The 23000-nt window shown below is 37.2% G+C and overlaps 3 protein-coding genes across 4 annotated transcripts; 1 reads left to right on the top strand and 2 right to left on the bottom strand.

Annotated features, from left to right (window-relative positions):
* Positions 1 to 317: 317 nt before the first annotated feature.
* Positions 318 to 7983, bottom strand: LOC111326620 (flotillin-1). The gene is made up of 15 exons (XM_022930656.2): positions 7825 to 7983; positions 7586 to 7661; positions 6876 to 6966; positions 6423 to 6524; positions 6063 to 6104; positions 5703 to 5747; positions 5410 to 5484; positions 4952 to 5047; positions 4279 to 4398; positions 3232 to 3351; positions 2954 to 3048; positions 2730 to 2775; positions 2480 to 2617; positions 1444 to 1608; positions 318 to 1167 (listed from the first exon to the last, which is right to left on the bottom strand). The coding sequence occupies exons 1-15, from the start codon at positions 7871 to 7873 to the stop codon at positions 1141 to 1143; spliced, it is 1287 nt and encodes a 428-aa protein (XP_022786391.1). The 5' UTR covers positions 7874 to 7983; the 3' UTR covers positions 318 to 1140.
* A 97-nt stretch (positions 7984 to 8080) lies between these two features.
* On the top strand, positions 8081 to 12334 carry LOC111326663 (small ribosomal subunit protein uS7). Its single transcript, XM_022930713.2, has 6 exons — positions 8081 to 8104; positions 9162 to 9294; positions 10341 to 10427; positions 11221 to 11343; positions 11738 to 11965; positions 12215 to 12334. Exons 2-6 carry the CDS (start codon positions 9169 to 9171, stop codon positions 12281 to 12283), a joined length of 633 nt encoding a protein of 210 aa, XP_022786448.1. The 5' UTR covers positions 8081 to 8104; positions 9162 to 9168; the 3' UTR covers positions 12284 to 12334.
* A 2927-nt stretch (positions 12335 to 15261) lies between these two features.
* Positions 15262 to 22985, bottom strand: LOC111326652 (putative cytosolic iron-sulfur protein assembly protein CIAO1 homolog). 2 transcript variants are annotated; one of them, XM_088757438.1, is made up of 13 exons: positions 22844 to 22984; positions 22635 to 22713; positions 22145 to 22224; positions 21901 to 21981; positions 20285 to 20404; positions 19474 to 19562; positions 19195 to 19256; positions 17890 to 17966; positions 17717 to 17779; positions 17147 to 17234; positions 16658 to 16721; positions 16417 to 16476; positions 15262 to 15796 (listed from the first exon to the last, which is right to left on the bottom strand). In XM_088757438.1, exons 1-13 carry the CDS (start codon positions 22878 to 22880, stop codon positions 15686 to 15688), a joined length of 1011 nt encoding a protein of 336 aa, XP_088613564.1. In that variant the 5' UTR covers positions 22881 to 22984; the 3' UTR covers positions 15262 to 15685. The 2 variants fall into 2 exon arrangements, with proteins under 2 accessions (XP_088613564.1, XP_088613565.1); XM_088757439.1 differs by lacking the exon at positions 17717 to 17779 and having other exon boundaries at positions 15479 to 15796; positions 22844 to 22985.
* Between the last annotated feature and the right edge of the window lie 15 nt (positions 22986 to 23000).

Raw genomic sequence — 23000 nt, forward strand, 5'->3', positions numbered from 1 at the left:
TATATAGACTTCAAAATGATAGGATATTGTATACTTTGGGGTTGACATCACAGATAAGATCATAAATATGGTAAATATGGTATTAAAATGAGGATATACATCCTCAGTTGGAGGATGTGTATACCTAAATTTTGGCTTTTGGGGAGGGAGAGGATGGCACAGTATTCAGTGGGCGGGCTAGATACAAAACGTCACATCACAAGTGATGTAAGGCGAGAGGAGGTAAGGTTGTTTACTGCCTACAGTGGGAATCAGCAAAAGAAAAGGTCTACTTGAAACTGCAGGTGTCAGTCTAACAATTGAAATGCAACAACTGCTGATTGTCTTGGGGAGCTTTCAGTTTTATTTAATAACAAGACAGGCCGCACATTTAGCATACACTGACACAACAGTTTGTATTACTACACAACAGTCTACCTTAGTACATGAAGTTACTGTTAAGACTGCATGTCTCCCTCTGGACATGAATGCCAAGTTCCATCACAACAAAAGAATAACTAGACATTAATATACCAACAAAAATTCTTCTGACGACTTCCCAAAGATGACCAAATCAGAAAGCAATCAGGGCATTACTTTCCAGCCTTGTTCATTCAGTGAAAACCCTCCTTTCTCTGAGAAAAACGAAATTCAATAACTTTAAGGTTTCGACTAAAAGTCAAATTCCTTAAAAGAAGAACAGAACTAGTGAACAAAGGCAAGGGTTTAGACTCCTAGACACAGATGATTGCAGCTGTGCTCCTCTTCAAAGGTTATACACCCTTGATGTCAAAAAAGAAAAAAACTACAACTCAAATTTGAGTATGACCAACATGGCCTCTTGTATGTATATATATATGCAAGTACAAATTCAATTTTTTTAATAAGGCGAGAACAAAACTTTCTTGTGTTCACATGAAAAACAGCATCTGATAAACATTACAAGAACTGAACCCTAACTAGAAGGCAATCTCGTCCACCGTGACCTAACACACTATATAGCAACAAAGACTTTTTCACAGTTACACTTTGGTCATATACAATCTGTCTATAGTTGGCACCAGATAAACCTTGGGGCTACAACTAACAACAAGCAACAGCTTTATGTATTATTTGCGATAAATCATTTTGAAGGTGGAAGAGGGTGAGCCACCTTCATGATTACACCCTATTAGTCAGCTTCATTGCCTGAAAAACAAAAATATAGCAAAGTGAACATTTATAATAAATTTTTTGCTAATCCAGAAAAGTTCCAGACTCTAGTAAGATGGTTTTGCTTGCCATAGCCTATAAAAATACTGTTGTAATGTCCTTAGAATTTCAGATGCTTGTCTGTAATTTTTCAAATGATTGTACACAAGGTTGTTGTCAGTTATAGACAATCGAAAGAGCAAGTTCAGTCACTTAAGAGTAACAGTGTTCAATTTAGATCACCTTATGATTCACTAGCAAGTAATTTCATACCTTGCTGATATCAATACCAGTTAGTGCCTCCACAGATTTTGGCAGATTGGCAACAATATCTAGGATTTCACCAGTGATTTTACTGGCACCAAGTTCACACTTTCCATTAGATACCATGACAATCTTCTTACACTGAGCGAGAGGTGCTGCCACTTCAGCTGCAATCTAAGAAACCCCAATCACAAGATGAACTTCATCCAAAAAGACAGTTCCTTTGCAGCAGTTAAGAGAATACAAGCAGGTAAGAGTGGATTATGAAATCTGATTGTTCAACTGACCTCTTAAGAACTTAGGCAGATGCTATCAGAAGAGTCAAGTGCATTGACTCTATGAATGACTTCCACTGAGGTTGTTGAAATTGTCAATCAGTACTTCAAAAATAGTCACTCTCAACTGGATGATCAGACAACACAGTCAACTGGTTCTCCCTAGTTCAAACCACTACATGGTTCGTACAACTTCAGACAAACAAAATTCAAGGACTTTTTAAGGACTTTTCAAGGACAAAAAATAGTTTTCAAGGACTAAGTTTTATTCATAAATCTAAACCATTTACGATTGAATACACATTTGCCCATCGCTCAATAAAATTGAAAATGAAGGGAAATGAAAAATCCATCGACCAAAACATAGCCAAAGTAGTACATGTTTTACGTTGCCCCTTAAAACAAAAGCACATAGCGGACTACCCCACATCGGAGGCCTTGCACATGAAATCGAGGCACACATCCAACTTTGCTTTATGTACTACTCACGTTTTATACCAACCATTTTCCCTTTTTGGTAGTTACTAGTGGGCAAATTTTCCATAGCAAAATCGTTTCATTTGTCAGAAAAGCGATAAGGCGCAAAGAAGTTGCAATATTTCAAGGACTTTTCATGACCTACCAAAGAAATCAAGTAGTTTTCAAGGACTTAACCAAATTCAAGGACTTTTCAAGACGACTCTTAAAATTCAAGACCTTTTCAAGATTGTACGAACCATGCATTATCTGGCATAGCAAGAAGCAGAACTTTGGTGTTACAATTTACATACCTTTGGCATGGTTGCCAGAACCATATCAACAACAGCAGCTTCTCTGTACTCTTTCCAAGCATCTGCTTTCTTGGCCATCTGTTCAGCTTCTGCTTTAGCTTTTGCTTCAATGGCAAAAGCTTCAGCTTCACCTTTCACCTGTTACAATACATAAAAATTGTCATGTTAGCCCAGATCTAACACTCCAACAATACCTACGAAAAGAAGTGGACTCCAATATCTACACTGAGCTGATATAACTTATTCTCACCCTTATTGCTTCTGCACTGGCCTCAGCTTCCAGTATCACACGATTTCTAAAACAAAAGAAAACAAAACATCCATACAGCTTACAAAAAAAAATGGTAGGTTAAGTTTTGGTTTAACTACACCATGCACCCTCATGGATTCAGTAGAAATCAAATAAAACCGATTTCCCACTAAACAAATAAATCAGATTATCAGCTGAAGTGTCATGATAAGGTATCCTTTTACCGGTTGGCCTCAGCAAGCTTCTCCATTTTATACTTGTCTGCTTCAGCTGGCCGTTTGATGGTAGCTTCAAGTTCACGGTCCTTCCGTGCAATTTCCTACCAGACCAAAATGTACAACATTTATACAAAAAAAACTAATTACAACTTCCATAAAACAAGAAGGTTATCATAACATCACCTACAGGACAACTTCACAGGAAACAAAAATTTACATTTATGAAAACTTGCAATCTCTTAGCTGAAAATTTTATATTCTTGAAGGAATTTGCATATTGTTACCTGCTCTTGAACATTGATCTGCTGTGCTCTCTCCACAACTCTGATCTGCATTTCTTCTTCCTTGATTTTCTGTTTTGTTATGGAAGCCTGGAGGTCATATGCCAACTCAGACTCTGCTTTCTACAATGGGACAAAGAGAAATATTACCAACTGCATGAATTCTCATTCAGTAGAATGATGGTGTATCTGTAACAGACATCATCCATTAATTTACAACTGAATAACATTGAATATTAACCCATTGACGTCCAGTGCACCCGTATGCGCCCATGGGGACCCACACCCTTTCTACGCCCTGTGACGTCATCACTTTTAGCCCTGGAGCACGAATTCGGGCACCTACTTGAACAGGTTGAAAATATCTTACAGACGATACCAGAATGAGCGCAATCGAGTGGAGGAGATTGGAGAAATAGCCAAAAAACCGTGTCACTTTGACCTGAAAATCTGCACGAAAATCGTCTTTCACTACCCACCTACCTTTCCAAGCCTGTGCTTTGAAAATAATGAGTAGTTTCTGAAAAATCTCTACACCAAAATGAAGCCTACTCAATTTCCAGCAAGTGAGGAGAAACTTTAGGCAAGGAGAGGGGAAAAAAAGGGCAGGAGAAAGAGAGAAAAGTAGAAGTCGTAAGTGGGGCATGACTTTTCAACCCAAAAACTATGTCGAAATTTTGCTCTCTGCACGTGCCCGAGATTTTCAGGCTGCCATTTTGCATTTGGATCGAAAGGCCGTCGAGTGCACGAGCTGCAAAGCGGTTTTTGGTAAGTTTGAGCTTTTAAAACCACAACAGTGACCCGAAATCTGCTCGACTAGCTTCAAAACACAGTTTTCCACAAAAGCTGCGGCCATTAATGGGTTAATCAATTCCTAATAATGCTATTGATAATGATAATGAATTGATTGTCAGGACAAGGTATGGGAAAGAGTTCATCACCAATTCAAACATTACACCTTTATATATTCATTACCAACAAAGTCACTAAGTAATTTGTCTGGTCAAAAATCATAATCAACTTAGACATATCAAGGTTAAATATGCATACTTTGGTTTGAACTTCAATATCATATGCAGCCTTCTTTAACTCATAATCTCTCTTGGCTTTAGCAATCTCTGTATCATTCTCATATTTGGCCCTCTGCCTTGCCTCCTCTGCCAGAGCTTCCTATAATCATGACAAATAAGTTAGTGACCAAGTGCGAGGTTGAGATGGCTGGATATGGGCCAAGCTCTTTTTTTGTGTTGTTATGGACTGAAACGAAGTTGAGGTGCATAAATGACCAGAGAGAAAAAAAGAGGCTAATTCCCGGCCATCTTGATCAATCTTGCTTGGTCAATAAAGGATTAATAATAAAGCAGAAAATTTTTGATATAACAGGAATCAAGAAAGACTTGTTTATTTCGAGAGCCGGTAAAGAAATCAAACATTGTTTGTGGCACAACAAACCCATGAGAGTTGTTTAATTTATTATTAGTTCTCTGCTTTTTTGCCAATCCATTGTTGTCCTTGTCAAAAGATCATGAACTTTGCAAGTCTGCACCACGCAATCAGTACATGGGATTGGCTTCATATTGCCAGTGCACATTGTCAGCTGTATTGTAATTGATAATATTACCTGATTAGCTCGAATATTCAACCTTGGTTCTCTCTCACACTGGATGTCCCTATAGCACTGAGGCCTCTCCCTTGAAAAAAATTTTCTGTTCAAAAGTTTTACCTTAATTCCAGAATCTCTCTTAGCTTCAGCCTCACCAATTCTGGCATCTCTCTTAACTTGTGCAGTCCTAGCCATACCAAGGGCAAGCAGATATCCCTGTCATGAAAAATAATAAAGTTTCACTACCTGACAAACTCCTAAATATAAATACAGCTGTTATGCTGAATTTCAGACCAACATTATGCCATATAGATTCTATAGATACATTCAGACACAGAAATATGTGAAGCAACATAAAATTCCATTTGTGGGAGCTGTTTTTAGCCTTCATTATATGTACCAGTAATTATAATCACTGAAAGAGTTTGTTTTGGACAATGAGAAGATATTATTTGGTGAGATTATTGTTTAGCTAAAGATTAATTGCAAGAGTTTTTTTACAGCACTGGTTCTCCTAGTGCTTAAATTATGAAATTTACTGTAAAATATATCAATCACTGTTGACATGTAGATCATACTTCATCATCTCGAATGTCCTTTATGGTGTAGCTTACAACACTGACTCCCATGTTGACCAAATCAGAGGATGCCACCTGAAAAATGGACAGTCAAAAATTATTTGAATACATGTAATTCTACTAAGCCAACATGAGACTCATGTATAATAGAAGTGAAAAATTCCAACTAAAATGTAATATAATTGTACTAAAGGTGTTGGTCTTCACACTAATAACAATATTTCAAAATCTACAACCAAGCAAAACAATATGTTCTCACAAAGAAAACAAAGAATAAGTTGCCCTTTGTTTACCTCAAACACACTTTTTGAGAACTTCTTTCGATCTTTATAGATTTCCTGTTTGACAATTCACAAGATTAGTCAAGTCATTCTTCAAGTTACAGCAACTGTACTGTGCTTAGTTCACCACTCACAAATTACAATCTATTTAGTTTTTTATATTAGTGTTAACATGTCATTCCAGAAAATAAACAGGAGGTATTTCTACAGTCAATCCTTGTGATTCTGGGTGGCAATACATTTTTAACATTATTTGACTACCACTACATGTACCTCCATGTTTTAATCAAGTGCTAAGCTACATTTTGCATGGTGTTTCCAACACTGACAGCTTTTAAAGAAAAATTAAGTTACTATTCACATTATCTTTACCTCCACTGTCATGGTACCCATGATAGCTCTTTGATGACCTTCCTATAAACCAATGATTGAACAGATTATGAGTTTTACATAACAAAGGTTTCTGCCTTGATTCAAACAAGTGCTTTAATAAAGTTAAAGGTGGGATCACAGAAACTAAGCCATTCAGTCTACTTCTGCAAAATCGTATCTCAGAATGATTCACACAGAGTCATGTATCCACTCACTTCACAAATAGTGAACCCTGAAAAAGTTACTAACTTAGACTATTGTTGGAGTCAATTAACAAAGCCATAAAATCTTGATATGGCTCTCACAGGTAAAGAGTACTCTGTTTTATCCAAATTCACACACACTTTCTGACAATCTTACCAGTGTTTCCAAGGCAACAGCACGCACTTGTTCTTGAGTTTTTCCCAAAAACTGCTGACAGGCTGCATATAACATTTCCTGATTTTGGCCTTGAATCTTTACCTAAAATGACCAGACCCAATTTCAGGAACAAATTAGCCTAGAAACAGATATGATGATCAATTATAGATATTCCCCATGAAAATATGGAACTCTTTACATAGTGTAGCACCAGGTGATGTTCATTTTTGCATGTACATGGATTTGCTATCAATCCCGAGTTTAGCAAGACAGATTAGCAAAAGTGGAAAGATTTCTGTACAACTCCATACCAATCAAAAGCCATAGTCGCAAAGCAAATCTGTTGTTTTGCCTCTGCTTTCCTTTATCCAAGAATTGAACGCAGAATGAAGTATGGGGTTATATGAAAATCTTGCCACAAAAGTTTCCGGCCTAATACCATTTTAAACTTACTTGAGCTATTCCTGTCACTGAAATTGGCACTCCATGCCTTGTGTAAACACGTGGGGATTCCACATTCAATGTCATTGTGTTGAGAGAGATCCTATACACACAAAAAAAAATTCCACAAGTGCACACTTGTACTGTTTATTCACAACTTATCTATTTTCAAACATCATTATTAAGAGACAGTCAGCTAAAAGCCTCCTTTAATTTGCCCTTTGAGAGAAAGTTTGCATATATCTATCCATGTACTCATATTCACATGAGAATTACTACTGTACACTTCTTTGAGATAAGTCTGCTGATTTCTGTCGGCATTTTTTCTGGGAAGCAGTTCAGTGCAAGCTTCAGCTTTGTTAAAAGATACACTTTCACTTTGCCAACTGTTGATTTGAACGGGAATCATGACGTGAGTATGCAATACTTGAAAAGGCACCCTGTGAGCCAACACTGATGTTGACATTAGAGTGTTTTGCTTGATGTAAACAAAAGTACGGTTGCTTGTCCACAGTTGTTTCCAAAAATATAGAAGAGTCTCAAACAAAAAGGTTACAGATTTCAACGCTGGTAAACAGTGAAGTGTATTCGAAGTTATCCCACATTCTTTCCAATCTCATGAAATATGCCACAGTCACGATAAGAATGCTAACCTCGGCTGGGAACAGACTCATCTGAAAGGAATCGGACCGAAAAGAAGAAATTGAAACAATGAATCTTACTTTTGCAGCTTTTGAATAAAGGGCCACACGAATATTCGACCACCAGAAACCAATGCTGATTTACGGTGACAAACCCCTGAAAAACGAAACGGAGAAATATCATCACGAACCTTCGTGATCATTGTTGCTCGAACGTAACGAAAACACCTGCAAGATACTCGATTAGATTCTACTCTTTCGGCTTCATGGATTTTGCTAAAAAGGCACAAATATGAATAAGCGTAATGACACTAAGATACCTGAAACAACCATGGCCTCATTTGGCCCACAAGTTTCAAAGAACACCATTTCGAAGTTTTGAACTACGCAGCGAAAGTTCCTCGTTCTTTGAGCACAATAGTATGGCGACGTAATCACGTGACCTTGACGGCTACGCCTCCTTAGCGCAGTCGATAACTGATAGAGCTAATCAATAATAGATCGCTACGAGCCCTTCCTTATGTGCTGACTTCGGGTCCACCCCGGGGTTTGATACCACGTGCCCTTCCACAAGTTGTCCTCTCTGTTCGTTTACTCGAGGTAAGATGGCGGCGAATTTTTGCGAAGGAACAATTTTGGATTTATTTAATTTCAAAGACTTTCCATTTAAAACCTTGATGGATTACAAAAAACACTGGTTATTTCCTTGTATATGGCATAGATAAACAAACTAAATAAGTGAATAAAGTTTTACTTTTAAGGGGATCGTTGATCAGAGCTTTTCAGAATTCACTTTCCTGCCAATAGTTACTTCTGATCTAGACGCTCTTAGTGACTGATATAAGCGTATTGTATTCATCTTTCAATTCTATTGCTCTTCCAGTAGTTTAAACGTGGTTTAATGGGGAATTGACCGTTCTTAGCCTGGTGTTATCCAGAATGGTGGGACAATAAGCTTAATTGTGAAGTCATTTAGTCTCTTCCTTCTAGCGGTGTAAAAAGCTTCTTCTTCTTTTTTGTTGCTGACTGCGGTTGATGTCGAGTTTTTCTTGCGTTATTCACAACGCAGACATAATCCAAGCGCAAGCACGAACCATACACTGTCCTCGATTAACTTCTTATTACAAGCAATCTAGGATTAACGAGAAGTAGAAGAGAACCTTTGATGTGACCCTTCTTCGGGTTGTACCGATGTCGTAATTTCCAGTGCACAGAAGTTGTGACCTGGAATTGTTGTCCTCCTTTATGACATAAACATCAAAGCATGTAAGGAGTCTATGTGCCAATAGGCCTGCACAAACATAAAGCAGGCTATAGTGTACATGGGGGGAACATCACAATTAGAATAGAAGAGTGGTAGGGATTGCAATGGGAAAAATGTTTTGGTTAAAAAAATTCTCAAGACACTTTCTTTCCCTCACAAGCAACCTTAGTATTCCTGGTCTACATACAGTATGTTCCTTTGTTTTTGTTTTGTGCTCTCACTAGACTTGTGCTGCTTGTGTTTATGTATGTGTTTGATGTGTCAAATGAATTGATTCAATCACTGTAATGTTCACTTCATTCAACTCTCACTATTACTAAGGTAATTTGGTTATATCAACCAAGTTGAAGTTGTAAATTGGCCACCATAAAGAATTGTCTTGTTCTTTGTTAGTGTCGTCATGTCTGAGGACTGGGGTGCTGCGGATGATGCTGCGCCAGTAGTAGTCGCACCTGAAGTGCAGGACATCAAACTGTTTGGAAAGTGGAGCACTGATGATGTGCAAGTCAGTGATATCAGTTTAACTGTAAGTGGGTTTATTTCTTTTGGTATCTGCTCGTGGTTGATAAGCTGTTAGCTTCATCAATGGCTTAGGGGATCATTTGTCAAGGAAAATTTCTAAATTTTGAGAATAAAACCTCCTGGCTTGTGTTTAGATGCTAATTAGCATTGCTGTATACTTGTGTGGTTGGTCCACTTTGATCAAGGTTAGGGTTCCCACCTCATTATCATAAACAAAGGCCAGCTTTTAACCCTTTCACTGCTACAAGGACGTACTCAGTACATCCTGTCTCAGATTACACATATGCTACAAGGACGTACTCAGTACGTCCTCAAGTATAGCCTTTATATGAAAACTTACGCACATCATAAAAACACTTAGACCGCATATAACAAGACTTCTAAGGGCCTGGTAACGAAGAATACATTTGGTGAGAGATATATGACGTTTAAACCTATGATTTGTGCCAAGTGTTATTTTTTTGATGCTAGCCGTCTGCCAGCCGCCATCTTGGTTTTTTCACGAGTGTATTTTCGAGCGTTTTGCAAGTGTATCTTTCATTCATCCGCCAGTTATGAGTAGATTAACAGTCAATAATGTTTTGGAAAGAGTCTGGGATGATTCAGGAGACGAGGATGATTTTTCTGGCTCGGAAGATGGCGAAAATGACGATGACTACGTATCTGAGAGTGAAGATACAGAAAGTGATGGGTCAGATTCTTCAGAAGCCGAAACAGATGGCGAAGATTCTGAAGAAACTGGGGCAGATAATTCCGGGAATGGTCCTCCTCCAAAGTGGCAGAGAAAAAGAACTGAAGCTAAGAATCGTTTAAAAACATGATAATTTAATTTTAAAAAAAAGTTTGCGAAAATCCTAATTTTAGGCCCGCACAGGGGTGAAAAAATGGCGCACAGCGAAAGGGTTAATGCTGCCACTTCAGACTCCTGGCCTCCTCTGATATACCAGTTTTTTTTTTCGTGTGGAAGAGTTAATCACTTAAAAGAGCATCAATTAATCTTTCATATTGAAAGGTTTGGTATGATTTTGAATTTTTTCTTTCAATGATCAGGATTACATTGCAGTTAAAGAGAAGTATGCCACTTATCTTCCCCACACTGCTGGGCGATATGCCTCAAAAAGGTTTAGGAAGGCACAGGTAATGTTTGCAAAGTATTTGTTTACTTAGGTAGGTAAGCAAAGTCTGTTTACGAGCCAGTGGCCCATCCGGCCAGCGCTTTACTCCAGTTTCTTTAGTATGAAAAGACTAGGAGTATTTCCACTCCCCCCTGGATGGGATGCTAGTTCATCGCAAGGTTACCCCCCAGCATTAAATTTGCCGGTACCCATTTAAACAACTGGGTGAAGAGAGGCACTGCGAGAGTAAAGTGTATTACCTAAGAACACAACACAATGTCCCCGGCCAGGGCTCGAACCCAGACCACTCGATCCGAAGTTGAGTGCACCAACCATGAGGCTGCTGCACCTGCACTATTTGTTTACTTAAGCAGACTGCTGAACAGTCTTCAAAACTGAGTTGAGATGAGCCATGTGACATTTTTCTACAAATTATAATAGAAAGTAGGTCAGTTATTTTAACAAGATCTTGCCATTTTTTTTTTCAATCTCTATCTTGATTTTTGTGAACAGTGGTCAACAATGTTAATAGCTGCAGATGGAAAAAAGTTTCTTTTTTTTTTTCAAACAAGTCCGTTATAAAGAAATCCTGCACCACTTTGATTGTATGACACTATGGTGTTGGTAGACTGTTTTAAATGTCAGGCGTTGTGCTTTCTAAGTGAAATGTTTACCCCACGAGTTTAGTCTTAATCAAGAGCCTTGTAGTCTTGTTTTAGAGTGAGATCATATTTTCATGGGGTATTATATTATCCTTTTGCCTTATGAAAGATTGATGGGCACATTGTTGTGCTGTATAACATTTTCTTTGTTAGTGTCCTATCGTGGAGCGACTTGTCAACTCTATGATGATGCATGGCCGTAATAATGGAAAGAAGCTGATGACAGTTAGAATTGTGAAGCATTCATTTGAGATCATCCATCTGTTAACAGGAGAGGTGAGGGAACAACAGAAAATTCTTCTCAATTTGGGCTGTCTAGAATTTATCAACCTTCCCCCTTGTTAGCTGATTTTCTTGATACTGAGAAGATCACAGATTTCAAATACCATCATTTAGTGACATACACATACACATAACCACATACAAAGCTTTCAAGGGCGATACAAGGATAGGGGAAGTTCTTTTGTTAACACAAGCTGCTGGCAAGGGTTACCTAGGGCACTGCAATTTCTCCAAGCAAAATCCGCCATTTGATTTTAAATGATATTAAAATCTGGGAATCATGTGTTTGTAGGAGGTTGAGGAAAGCAACAGTAACAAGTTGGAGAATTTGTAGACTTAAGTCAACAATTACATGGGTTTTAAAGTGAAAACTTCCTCTTCTGTGTAGAATCCTCTGCAGGTTTTGGTCAATGCCATCATCAACAGTGGCCCCCGTGAGGACTCCACCCGTATTGGTCGTGCCGGCACTGTGCGTCGTCAAGCTGTGGATGTGTCACCCCTGAGGCGAGTCAATCAGGCCATGTGGCTGCTCTGCACTGGTGCCCGCGAGTCAGCTTTCAGGAACATCAAGTCAATCGCAGAATGTCTTGCTGATGAGCTAATCAATGCTGCAAAGGTCTGAATTGGGTTAAATGCTGAGCGTCATGTAAATAAGTTTAACCTAACCAAGCCACTATGGCTGGCTTTTGACTTCAATACAAATTTTTCCAAGTCTTTTTGCTGCACTTCCAAGCCTTTATTCGCTACTACAATTTATGAACATTACATGAATCCTCCAGTTGGGGCTAATGTTTTGTAAATGCTTGATGATCTTCACTTGTGTGTCAGTTCTAATACCTATTTATTTTTTTTGTTGATTTTTCAGGGTTCCTCAAACTCGTATGCTATCAAAAAGAAAGATGAGTTGGAGAGAGTTGCCAAGTCTAACCGTTAAAATATCAGCTATGACAGCAGAACAGCATAATAAAATTTGTTTCTGAATGGATGACATTGTTTCCCTTTACAAGTTCACTGTTTAGTAAATGGGTTTTAACCTGGGAGTAACAGTTGATAGTGGAGTCTAATACTGGTATCTGGGAGAGCATAGCCTTGGAATATACATGTATAATATGGCCTCAGAGTTAGGACTCCTCATGCATCTCAACTTAGAGAAAATGGTCCATACCTCTTGCAGTCTCTAGTAACATGACTAGAAAAAAAAAATACTGTAGACAATAGAAGTTTCAAAACCACAGGATGTAGGGGAATAACGACAAATTTGTCAGGATGCTGAGAGCCTGCAAAAACCCAACACTAGCAGCAAACCATCCTGTAATTTAGTAGTGGGCCCCAAGTCACCTAACCTCTTTGCTTGAGAAGAACTAATATGTGAAGCTGTCACCCTGTACTAAGAAGTTGGTTTTCAAAGTCCAAATTTTTTCTCCCCAGGGTAACCCTTTATTACAGGGTTCGTACACATCTTGAAAATCCTTGAATTTCAGGAGGCCTATTTCAAGGCCTTGAAAGTACTTGAATTTCGTTTTGGGTCCTTGAAAGTCCTTGATTTTTTATTGAAGAGCATCGCAAAATATCTGCTTTTGTTTTGCACCATCAGTAAACCCAAAACGTAGATGTTAACAGAAACACTTTTCTTGGTTTTGAGGTAAAATTGTCATTACAAAAAGTCCTTGCAATTTCTAAGTAGGGTCCTGGAAAGTCCTTGAAAAGTCCTTGAATCTTTGGCCTGAAAAAGGGTATGGACCCTGTTATCAAGTCCAAATAGCCTATTTGAATTATCCTCCCTCTTTATTGCGCAGTTACTTAAAGCAAGACCAATCAAACGAAACTAGAATAATCTTTCAAGTAAACATATATCCATGTTTATCTCACAACATTAATGTTCGGAGTGTTTTTCAGTGAGTTTTTGTGCATGGGTTAAAATGTTTTTTACTGATTTTCATAACAGCCCTTTTAAGTGGAACCTGCAAACTGTTGCAAATAGCATGCATTGTAACACTAGTAAGTGTAAGGAGCAAGTTATGCGTAAGAAAGGCAATTCAACAGTCTACCCAATGTCTCACAACATCAAACAATATAATAACATTTCTTTAGTGGGAGTCACATTTCAAGGTAATTGTAAGTTCAGCATGCATGTCAAGGCCAAGCTCCATGAAGCCAACAAGTGTTTATTTGTCATCAGAAGCCTATGTCAAGATACACAAGACGAAATAGACCACCTCTTTAATTCAATTTTGATCCCTAAGTTATTATATGGTCTTTCACTTTATGCTGCAAGTGTTTCTGAACTTACTGTTATACAAACGTTTTTGAAAAGATGCTATAAGAGGCGCTATACGTCGGTCAATTACACCATATATAATAATAATAATAATAATAATAATAATAATAACGGTTTATTCACAGTATATCCACATAAAAAGGTGTGGCTCTTCATCTGTGAAGGCCTACGATACTAAAATTTAAGATTAAAACTAATTTATAATGACTAACTAAATTGTAATAGAAACTATACATGAAAGTAAATATGCAGAATATATTGGTTGGTGGTGGTGGTTGTTTCTATATCTTTACAAGGAAGACAAAGCGCGCGCCTTCAAGAGCACCTTGCAGAGCCTGCAGTATTCTTTAAAATCTGTGCAATTCCTTATATTTGCTGGCAATTCGTTAAACTTTTGGAGAAAAGTGACACGCCTTTTTTATAACCTCAAACATGATGGCCATCCATTAAAAAGCCTACTCCCAAGGTACAAAGACTATATTGTAAACATTCGAAGGAAATCCATTGTCAGGCCCAGCATTAACACTGAACATTTTAAACATAGCTTTTTTAATAGATTAATTTTTAAATATAGTCTAGCTGTGTAAACACCCCATATGTATTTCTAATCATTTTTATTCTATTTAATCATTGTAATTTTTCCCATCAATATATATTATTTTTTACTGTAACATCAGATATGTAATTATAACGGATGGTTTTTTAATAAAGACGAATTTTATTTATTTAATAAGCAGTCACCCCACTATTTCCTGTGGGTGACTGCTCGATGCAGGTTTGACTGTACCTTGTACCGACGAAGGGCTAACGCTCGAAACGTCAGCTTTTGTAATCATTACGGTGGCCAATTTACCAGTTCAACTTTGTTGATATATCCAAATTATTTCATTACTCCCACCGACGCAGCCCCAAACAGTTTCTTTCGAAACTATCAGCCTTTATTCACTTGTATAGCTGAGATCCCTTCACAGACTAACACAGTTAGTCGTACTATCTGTTGAATTTTGAATATTTCATCACTCCTTAATTTCCTCTCAGTTATAATTTTAATTATAACTAAAATATTAAAATGACTCTGCATTCATTGATTAGCCCACAATGCAAGCATTAATAGGCTTTCTATCTTCAGTTGATAACTTGCTAGTAAGACTCCCTCAAAAGAGTGAAAAGACTGTTGCAGTATTAAAAGGTGTCTTGCCATAGAGAGGGCTCACATACCCCCACCTCACTACCATATGCAGTTGGAGGTATACTGAGCAGTATAGAACAGTAAAGGCAGTGCCATAGGAATGCCTGAAATGCCAAATTAATGCTCAGCTGCACAAGCATGACAACCTCATACAACTGTGAAAATTAATGATGAATTGTCTCACCTGCCAAAGGGAATAATTTCTTTCACTAACTGCTTTGCTCAATCGCCTCAAGACAGACTAGCTTGCTAGAAGCTGGTGCCCTAACATACACAGGCAAGTCTTTCAGCTATTTGATACCATCATGTAAAATTAAGGTACTGTCTACACAGCTATAAAATCATCAACAGTTAACTCTTTCTTAAGGAACCCTTAGCAGAGCAGGGAATTGGTTGTCTTATAAGAAGATCAGCACAAACTCAAAACACTGATGGGATCCACCAATTGTAGATTCATTCTTGTTTATTGCAAAGGCAACTGTGCTCTAAGAAATGTGTTCCATGTTGAGATCTTTAAATCAGTAAACAGTTGTATAGTGTACAGTTGTTGCTTAAGAGTTAGCCCTTGATAGAGAGTTGACAGTATTATTTTTCCTTACAAAGCTGTAGCAGAAGTTGTTTATATTAATTCCTTAATATTGATCCAAATTTTGCAAATCACCTCAACTGACAATCTTATAATTGTAAAGTCTGTGAGCATGTTCTGTTTCTGTTGGTAACAGACAGCACATATTTCCACTTCTGTTGCAAGACTGTTTTTCTCCAACCAGTGGAAAGCTTTGCTCATCACCAATCTACAAGATGTATTCTACACAGGGTAGATGTTGAAATGAGCATAGATGCTACCAGGGAGGGGACAGGGCTGTATGTCAGTATTCTGAGAATTTCCAGATCTTGATAGAACAATCATCAGAACATGATGCTAAGAGACCTGGCTTCTTTGGATGCCATTTAACACCATTAACATCCTGGGAATGCGCCTGTATTGGAGAAACAAATAATAAAATAATGCATTATTTTATGTTAAGATTATGTTAAGAACAGTGTCAGCCTCTCATGAGTGCTACTTTTTCCTATCTATACCCAACCTATTTTCATATACTTTTATTTAATGACTGTGTGTCTAGTGAATGGTCAGATATAACTAGTCATCGTGTAATTTCTACAACATTTCTGTGCCAAGAGGGTATCATCAGTCAATTTTCAGTGGAACTATTATAAGGCTTTCACAGATTTTTGCATATTTGCAACATTATTAGCTCTTGTGCTTTAACATGTCTATCATCTGCCACTGTTTGGCATTTTTTTAAGTGAACTCTCGCACATGCTCGTGTAATGTTCCTGAATTCAAACAGGGAGCTGCCATTTCAAGCCAGTTCTTCACTAAACCAAATGACCTTGATATTACCAGTCTAGTATCTGGGATAAAGAGCTGACTCAAATCTCCTGGATTGTAAATCCATTCATGATTCACACACTTCTCAAGGCTAAATCCATTCCCGAACCTATTCAACCACTCCCACCCTTCTGTAAATTAAAAAGAGAAACAAATCATGCACAATCTAATATTTAAACAAAACAAGCAAAGGATGATAAACACCTTTCGCTGAATTGCTACTTGCTGGAATGTAGGTTTATTCTTGTCCTTAACAGTAACATCCTGTTAAAACAAACCTTGCTTGGTTAGTATTCTTTGAGACAATGTAACCGAAAAGCCTTGAAATACATTCAACATGTTCACCATCCATTCCTAGGACAAGTTAGATATTTCTGCTTTTCATGTTAACCAGGAAAGTTATCCTCAAAAATCTACAATGAATTAAAATAAAACAATCCACAACCTGTTGAAATACTCTAATACAATCATCCCCCCCTGCTGTTGCTAGGACATCTTCAACAGGAGACCTGATTCAAAAAAAAGAACAAAGAACAAAGAGAGTGAACATTAATTTTAGAAAAGCATAGATTCACCAAGATAAAATAACAATTAAAAAACTCTTTTTCATTCATTTGAAAAAGAAAACCTTATCTATAGAGGTTTGAGAATACGGGTAGTCTACCCTCCTAGTATAATTTTCTGCTGGTATCAGAAAGTATTATTCAATAACAGTCTCTGATACAAAGTGAATAGGTTTGTTAGAGAAATAGGTAAGAGTAAATGAAAAACTAACTAAAGATAAAAGAGGAAACAAGAGACCATAAAGCACTTTCTTTTTTCATACCCTATGCACTTTTCCTCTTCCTCTAATCGTTTTAAAACCAAGCTTTCAAAAATTGCTCAGTGCCTAAAAGGTCCATGAATTAAACCCTCATTTGGTAAGTTGACCTACCAGTGAACATCATAAATAGTTCGGTCATGATAACCAGATAACACACAAACACTCTTCCATTTTGGATCGCTTCCATTTGTGACAACACCTACAAAATGTATTCAACTGGGTTGAGAATTTTTAATTCAGTCAAAAATGAACCTTAACAAAGCTAAATATCTTTTAACTTAAGAATGTCAAAAGAATCAGCAACAATACCAGTAACAATAATAATAATGATAGCGATGATAACAGCTTCTTGTAACTAACCACTTCCCCCAAAACAAATTGGGCTTTTCAGGGCCAAAAAAATTAAATATTCCAAAAGAAACAAATTGGTTAAATAACACAGCTGTCTGGGGAAAGACCAGTTTGTTAATTTCATTAGATAATGTTAACAGGGCACATTTAAGGAATAAAAATCTAAGCACCAAGAATAATTCTGCAGTTAATTACTACTATTAGTGGTAAGAGCCATGGAGCAGAGCCAGAATCAAGGACCACCAGATCACAAGTCATGTGTCCTTACCGAGTAATCACTATGTGTTTTTTGTTATTAATTTTAGTAAATAATGTTTAACATTGGACAACCTTCTTGATTCCCTGGTTCATAACTCTGCCATATTCTTAGTGTTTTGTCATCACTGCATGAAACTGGAAAGAATATCAACAAAAGGTATTTACAGTACTGGCAATAGCAAGAAATATATCAAACAGGCAAAGTAACATATTTACTTATAACTCATTTACTACTTTTCACCCACCTAGCCTGTCTCCAGTCTGGTTAAAACTAATGGCCCATACTGTTGCCTCATGGCCTTCCAAAGTATCAAAACAAGACCTGTCATTAAAAATACAAAATAACTCACCAAGAGTGAAAGAATTGAGAGAAAAAACAAACATGGTTTTGACCAATGGCCCATCATGTAGCACTAGCTCTGAACAAACTTCACTTCTTCCATATTAATTATTCCATTTCGATTTTGCCACCCAATCTCAAAATTTCATATGAATCAAGAAGGTAAGTTTCTAAAGAAACTGTAGTGCTTTGTCAGCAGGGAGTGCAACAAGATAATTTGGTTTTATCTATTGAGTTGATAAATAAATGCAAATTGGCTACCATAAAGAGTTACAAACTAAAGCTAATACTCTGACAAAGGTCTGGCATTTGAAAAATCACCTTAGAAACTCTTTAAAGAGGCCAATTTACATTTACTTTACCAGCTCAGTTGATAAAAACAAATTATCTTTATATCCTTTTATTCATTCCAAATCAATAAATCCCAGCATGTAAAAGCTATTGAGAATAAATTTAAGATTTCTTCCATCGATAAAAAATATAGCTGTATTCTTTTAAATGAGATACAATGAATATATGAAGTATATATATTTTGAACTGCGGTATTAGATACATATGATGCACGATCCTCGCAGTAGATAGCGCTATTTAAGCAATAGCGAAAATCAGACCTGAAAAAAATCAGGCCTGTACGGGACTCGAACCACTGACCTCTGCGATACTAGTGCAGCGCTCTACCAATTGAGCTAACAAGCCAACTGGGAGCAGGCCGTTAAGTTGATTCATAATAAACCCGTGAAAGTGATAAATGAGATACAATGAATATATGAAGTTAATATATTTTGAACTGCAGTATTAGATACATATGATGCACGATCCTCGCAGTAGATAGCGCTATTTAAGCAATAGCGAAAATCAGACCTGAAAAAAATCAGGCCCGTACGGGACTCAAACCACTGACCTCTGCGATACTAGTGCAGCGCTCTACCAATTGAGCTAACAAGCCAACTGGGAGCAGGCCGTTACGTTGATTCATAATTGTTAGCTCAATTGGTAGAGCGCTGCACTAGTATCGCAGAGGTCAGTGGTTCGAGTCCCGTACAGGCCTGATTTTTTTCAGGTCTGATTTTCGCTATTGCTTAAATAGCGCTATCTACTGCGAGGATCGTGCATCATACGTGTATTCTTTTAAGTTCTAAATTTTGAAAGAACACAATTGGGTTCTTTTCTACATATTCCTTATTCAATAAAATCTAAATGGCTAACTCACCAATCATCATCATCTTCTTTATAAAGTTTGACTGTGTCATCATAACTGCATGATGCCAGAATCTATAACGATTGGTGATAATCAGTCATTCACAATATAAGAAATGTAACATCAATATGCATAACTCCAGAAAAGTAGCTTGACAAAGAATACTGCACTACTCTTAAATCATATCAATGTTTAAAGTTGATCTCACAATTGTATCCTTTAAAGTGCTGCTTCTATTTTAACCAACAAGATCCCATGTAATGGTTATTAGATACAACACAATTTTCTGACCTCCTTGTCTGGATGCCAAACAACTCTCTTCACATCTTGTGAATGACTGTGAAGAACACTTGCACATTCATACTCATCATCTTCTTGTACTAAAAAAATAAGAGACAATTGTTGCATCACTTCTCAAAGAGCGCAGTCAAAGTGCATATGATTTAAGGGGTAAAAGGAAATTACAGGTACCAGCGGTGAAGACCACAACTTTTGGACTTCACTCTTTCAGGTGTCTTGCTGCCTCTGCATGGAATAGCTTATCAGATGAATTAAGAATGTCAGACACTCTAGCAGCTTTTAAACGTGCCATTAGGAGTTATATATCTAGTGGGGATTAGTATATAATTATTAGCATTTTTATATGAGGTTTTATATGAGTCTTTCGATTTTAAACCTATTGTCATTTGTTTGTAGTTATATGTTCGGAGATACTAGCACATCTAGTGCTATTCATAAATCCGAATGGAAATAAAGTTTATGTATGTATGTATGTATGTATGTATGTATGTATGTATGCTCCTTTCAGCAATATTTCACATAAGTTAACTGCAACAATATCCAGTTGGAGGTTCTTACATATACTGGACACTTTATAATTAAAATTCATTTCTGGGTTTTAGGACTAGTTTCACACCTAAATGGAGTCTGTTGGCCTGCCCAACCCATTCTAATTTTATATTAGCTATCAAAGTCTTAGTTAATATGCTAGTTGTCAGTGATAATGGATAAAAGAGCAAGTGACAAACAGGGTGGCAGAGATGAATATACAAGCAGCCATTACTGTTAATAATTACGATTTGTTTATATTTTTAACTGGTACCTTCCCATATCCAAACACTCTTATCTCTTCCACAAGTTGCAATTAATGATCCTGAAGAGCTCCACGCTACAGATTTAACCTCATTTTCATGCCCTTCAAGAGTAGCATTGCACTCAAACTCTAAAGTAATCAAATATTTCATATCATTTATTAATCCAAACTAAATCAATCATTGGATACTTCATAAGACAAAAGTATTTGTACAAATCAAGAGGTCTCGAAGTACTCATCTATGTGGTTTATCAGCTACCAAAGGATTTACATTGCAAGTAAATGTACTCCAGAGTAGCTTGAATTATAAAATAATGAATTAATTCCCGTTGTTTCAAACAATATTTGTAATGTATATGAGCACGATCCTTCGCAGTAAAGCACTATTTGAGCAATAGTGAAAATCAGACCTGAAAAAAATTTCAGGCCTGTACGGGATTCGAACCACTGACCTCTGCGATACTAGTGCAGCGCTCTACCAATTGAGCTAACAAGCCAACTGGGAGCAGGCCATCAAATTAATTCGATATAAACCCGTAGATGATAAATCAAACAACAACAAACATATGAAACATATGTGTGAACTGCGGTTATGAGACGTATATGAGCACGATCCTTCGCAGTAAAGCACTATTTGAGCAATAGTGAAAATCAGACCTGAAAAAAAAAAAAATTTCAGGCCTGTACGGGATTCGAACCACTGACCTCTGCGATACTAGTGCAGCGCTCTACCAATTGAGCTAACAAGCCAACTGGGAGCAGGCCATCAAATTAATTCGATATAAACCCGTAGATGATAAATCAAACAACAACAAATTGGTAGAGCGCTGCACTAGTATCGCAGAGGTCAGTGGTTCGAATCCCGTACAGGCCTGAAATTTTTTTCAGGTCTGATTTTCACTATTGCTCAAATAGTGCTTTACTGCGAAGGATCGTGCTCATATATGTCTCATAACCGCAGTTCACACATATGTTTCATATGTTTGTTGTTGTTTGATTTATCATCTACGGGTTTATATCGAATTAATTTGATGGCCCGCTCCCAGTTGGCTTGTTAGCTCAATTGGTAGAGCGCTGCACTAGTATCGCAGAGGTCAGTGGTTCGAATCCCGTACAGGCCTGAAATTTTTTTCAGGTCTGATTTTCACTATTGCTCAAATAGTGCTTTACTGCGAAGGATCGTGCTCATATATGTCTCATAACCGCAGTTCACACATATGTTTCATATGTTTGTTGTTGTTTGATTTATCATCTACGGGTTTATATCGAATTAATTTGATGGCCTGCTCCCAGTTGGCTTGTTAGCTCAATTGGTAGAGCGCTGCACTAGTATCGCAGAGGTCAGTGGTTCGAATCCCGTACAGGCCTGAAATTTTTTTTTTTTTCAGGTCTGATTTTCACTATTGCTCAAATAGTGCTTTACTGCGAAGGATCGTGCTCATATACGTCTCATAACCGCAGTTCACACATATGTTTCATATGTTTGTTGTTGTTTAATATTTGTAATGAAATTTTGCAAGAATAGTTGGTGATATTCATTGTAACATTTACTATAACTTTAACCTTTGATCATAGATTACTACATTTGAGAATGGTTATGGAGCATCTGTTCTTCTTTTGTCTACCTCCACTGTTTTTGTCCCAAATACAGATAGTTGCATCAAAGCTGGCAGAAGCAAGGTACATCCCATTAGGTGACCAATCCACTAATTAAAAACAAACAATCAAAATATCAATTTGTTTCAGTTTTAAACTGAAATATCTATTAATTGGTCACCATCACATTTTCCCCAATTCCACAGATATATAAAAAAGGAATCATGAAAATTAAGTACTGTGTATTGTTTAGCTTCAAGGTATGTTTCTCACCTGCTCTGATGGTCCGTTGATGTCCATCTTCAAGCACTGTTTTACAAACCCATTTATCTCCCTCTTTACCCCAGAGACGAATGTGTTCAAGTTAAGAAACAATATTCAATGAAAAAAATGTGAAAGAAAAATCAGACTATTAGGTACCTACATCTAACAGTACTCTGGAAAATAGTTTACAATGTCAATTTTTAAAAATGAAATAATTAAGCTGACCACAAAAAATAACATAATATCTATTTCATCCAGTAGTCGTTGGTTTATTTAAAAACTAGATTTTTCTTAAGACTTATTTCACCTTCAAATTCAGAACATTAATAAAAAAATTTAATATAAATTTTGAAAAAAAATTCAGGTCAAGGCAAGAGTTCCATACATTAATTATGCATAGAGTGTTGCAAAGAAACCTTTGTATTTAGTCTTTATGAAATGAATGCATAATTAATGTATGGGGCTATATGGAACTCTTTTCCAGGTCAACTATGATGATATTGTTTTATCTCCTCCACAGCTCGCCAATAAAGTTCCTGAGGGATTCCAGCAAACTGACCAGACCCTGTCTTCGTGACCTACAGTAAGAGGACATCACAAAAAGTTTCAAGGATTAAGATGAGGCGATGAACGGGAGGTGCTAAAATTTTTCCTAATAACGAAAATAGAATCAAAAGATACGACATAAATTTCCTTAGACTGTCATACCTTCCAGAGTTTGCACAAGTTCCAAACTTCCAGACATAGTCAGAACTTGATTCGAAATGGACAAAAATTCGCCAGGCGACTCGCTAGACTCGCTAGGCACTGTAGAAACTGAGCCCGCGACGCCAGTCTCTTTCTTACAGTATCACTGATCATGCGC

This window comes from Stylophora pistillata, chromosome 4 (genome assembly GCF_964205215.1).
Source record: "Stylophora pistillata chromosome 4, jaStyPist1.2, whole genome shotgun sequence".
Lineage (NCBI taxonomy): Eukaryota > Metazoa > Cnidaria > Anthozoa > Scleractinia > Pocilloporidae > Stylophora > Stylophora pistillata.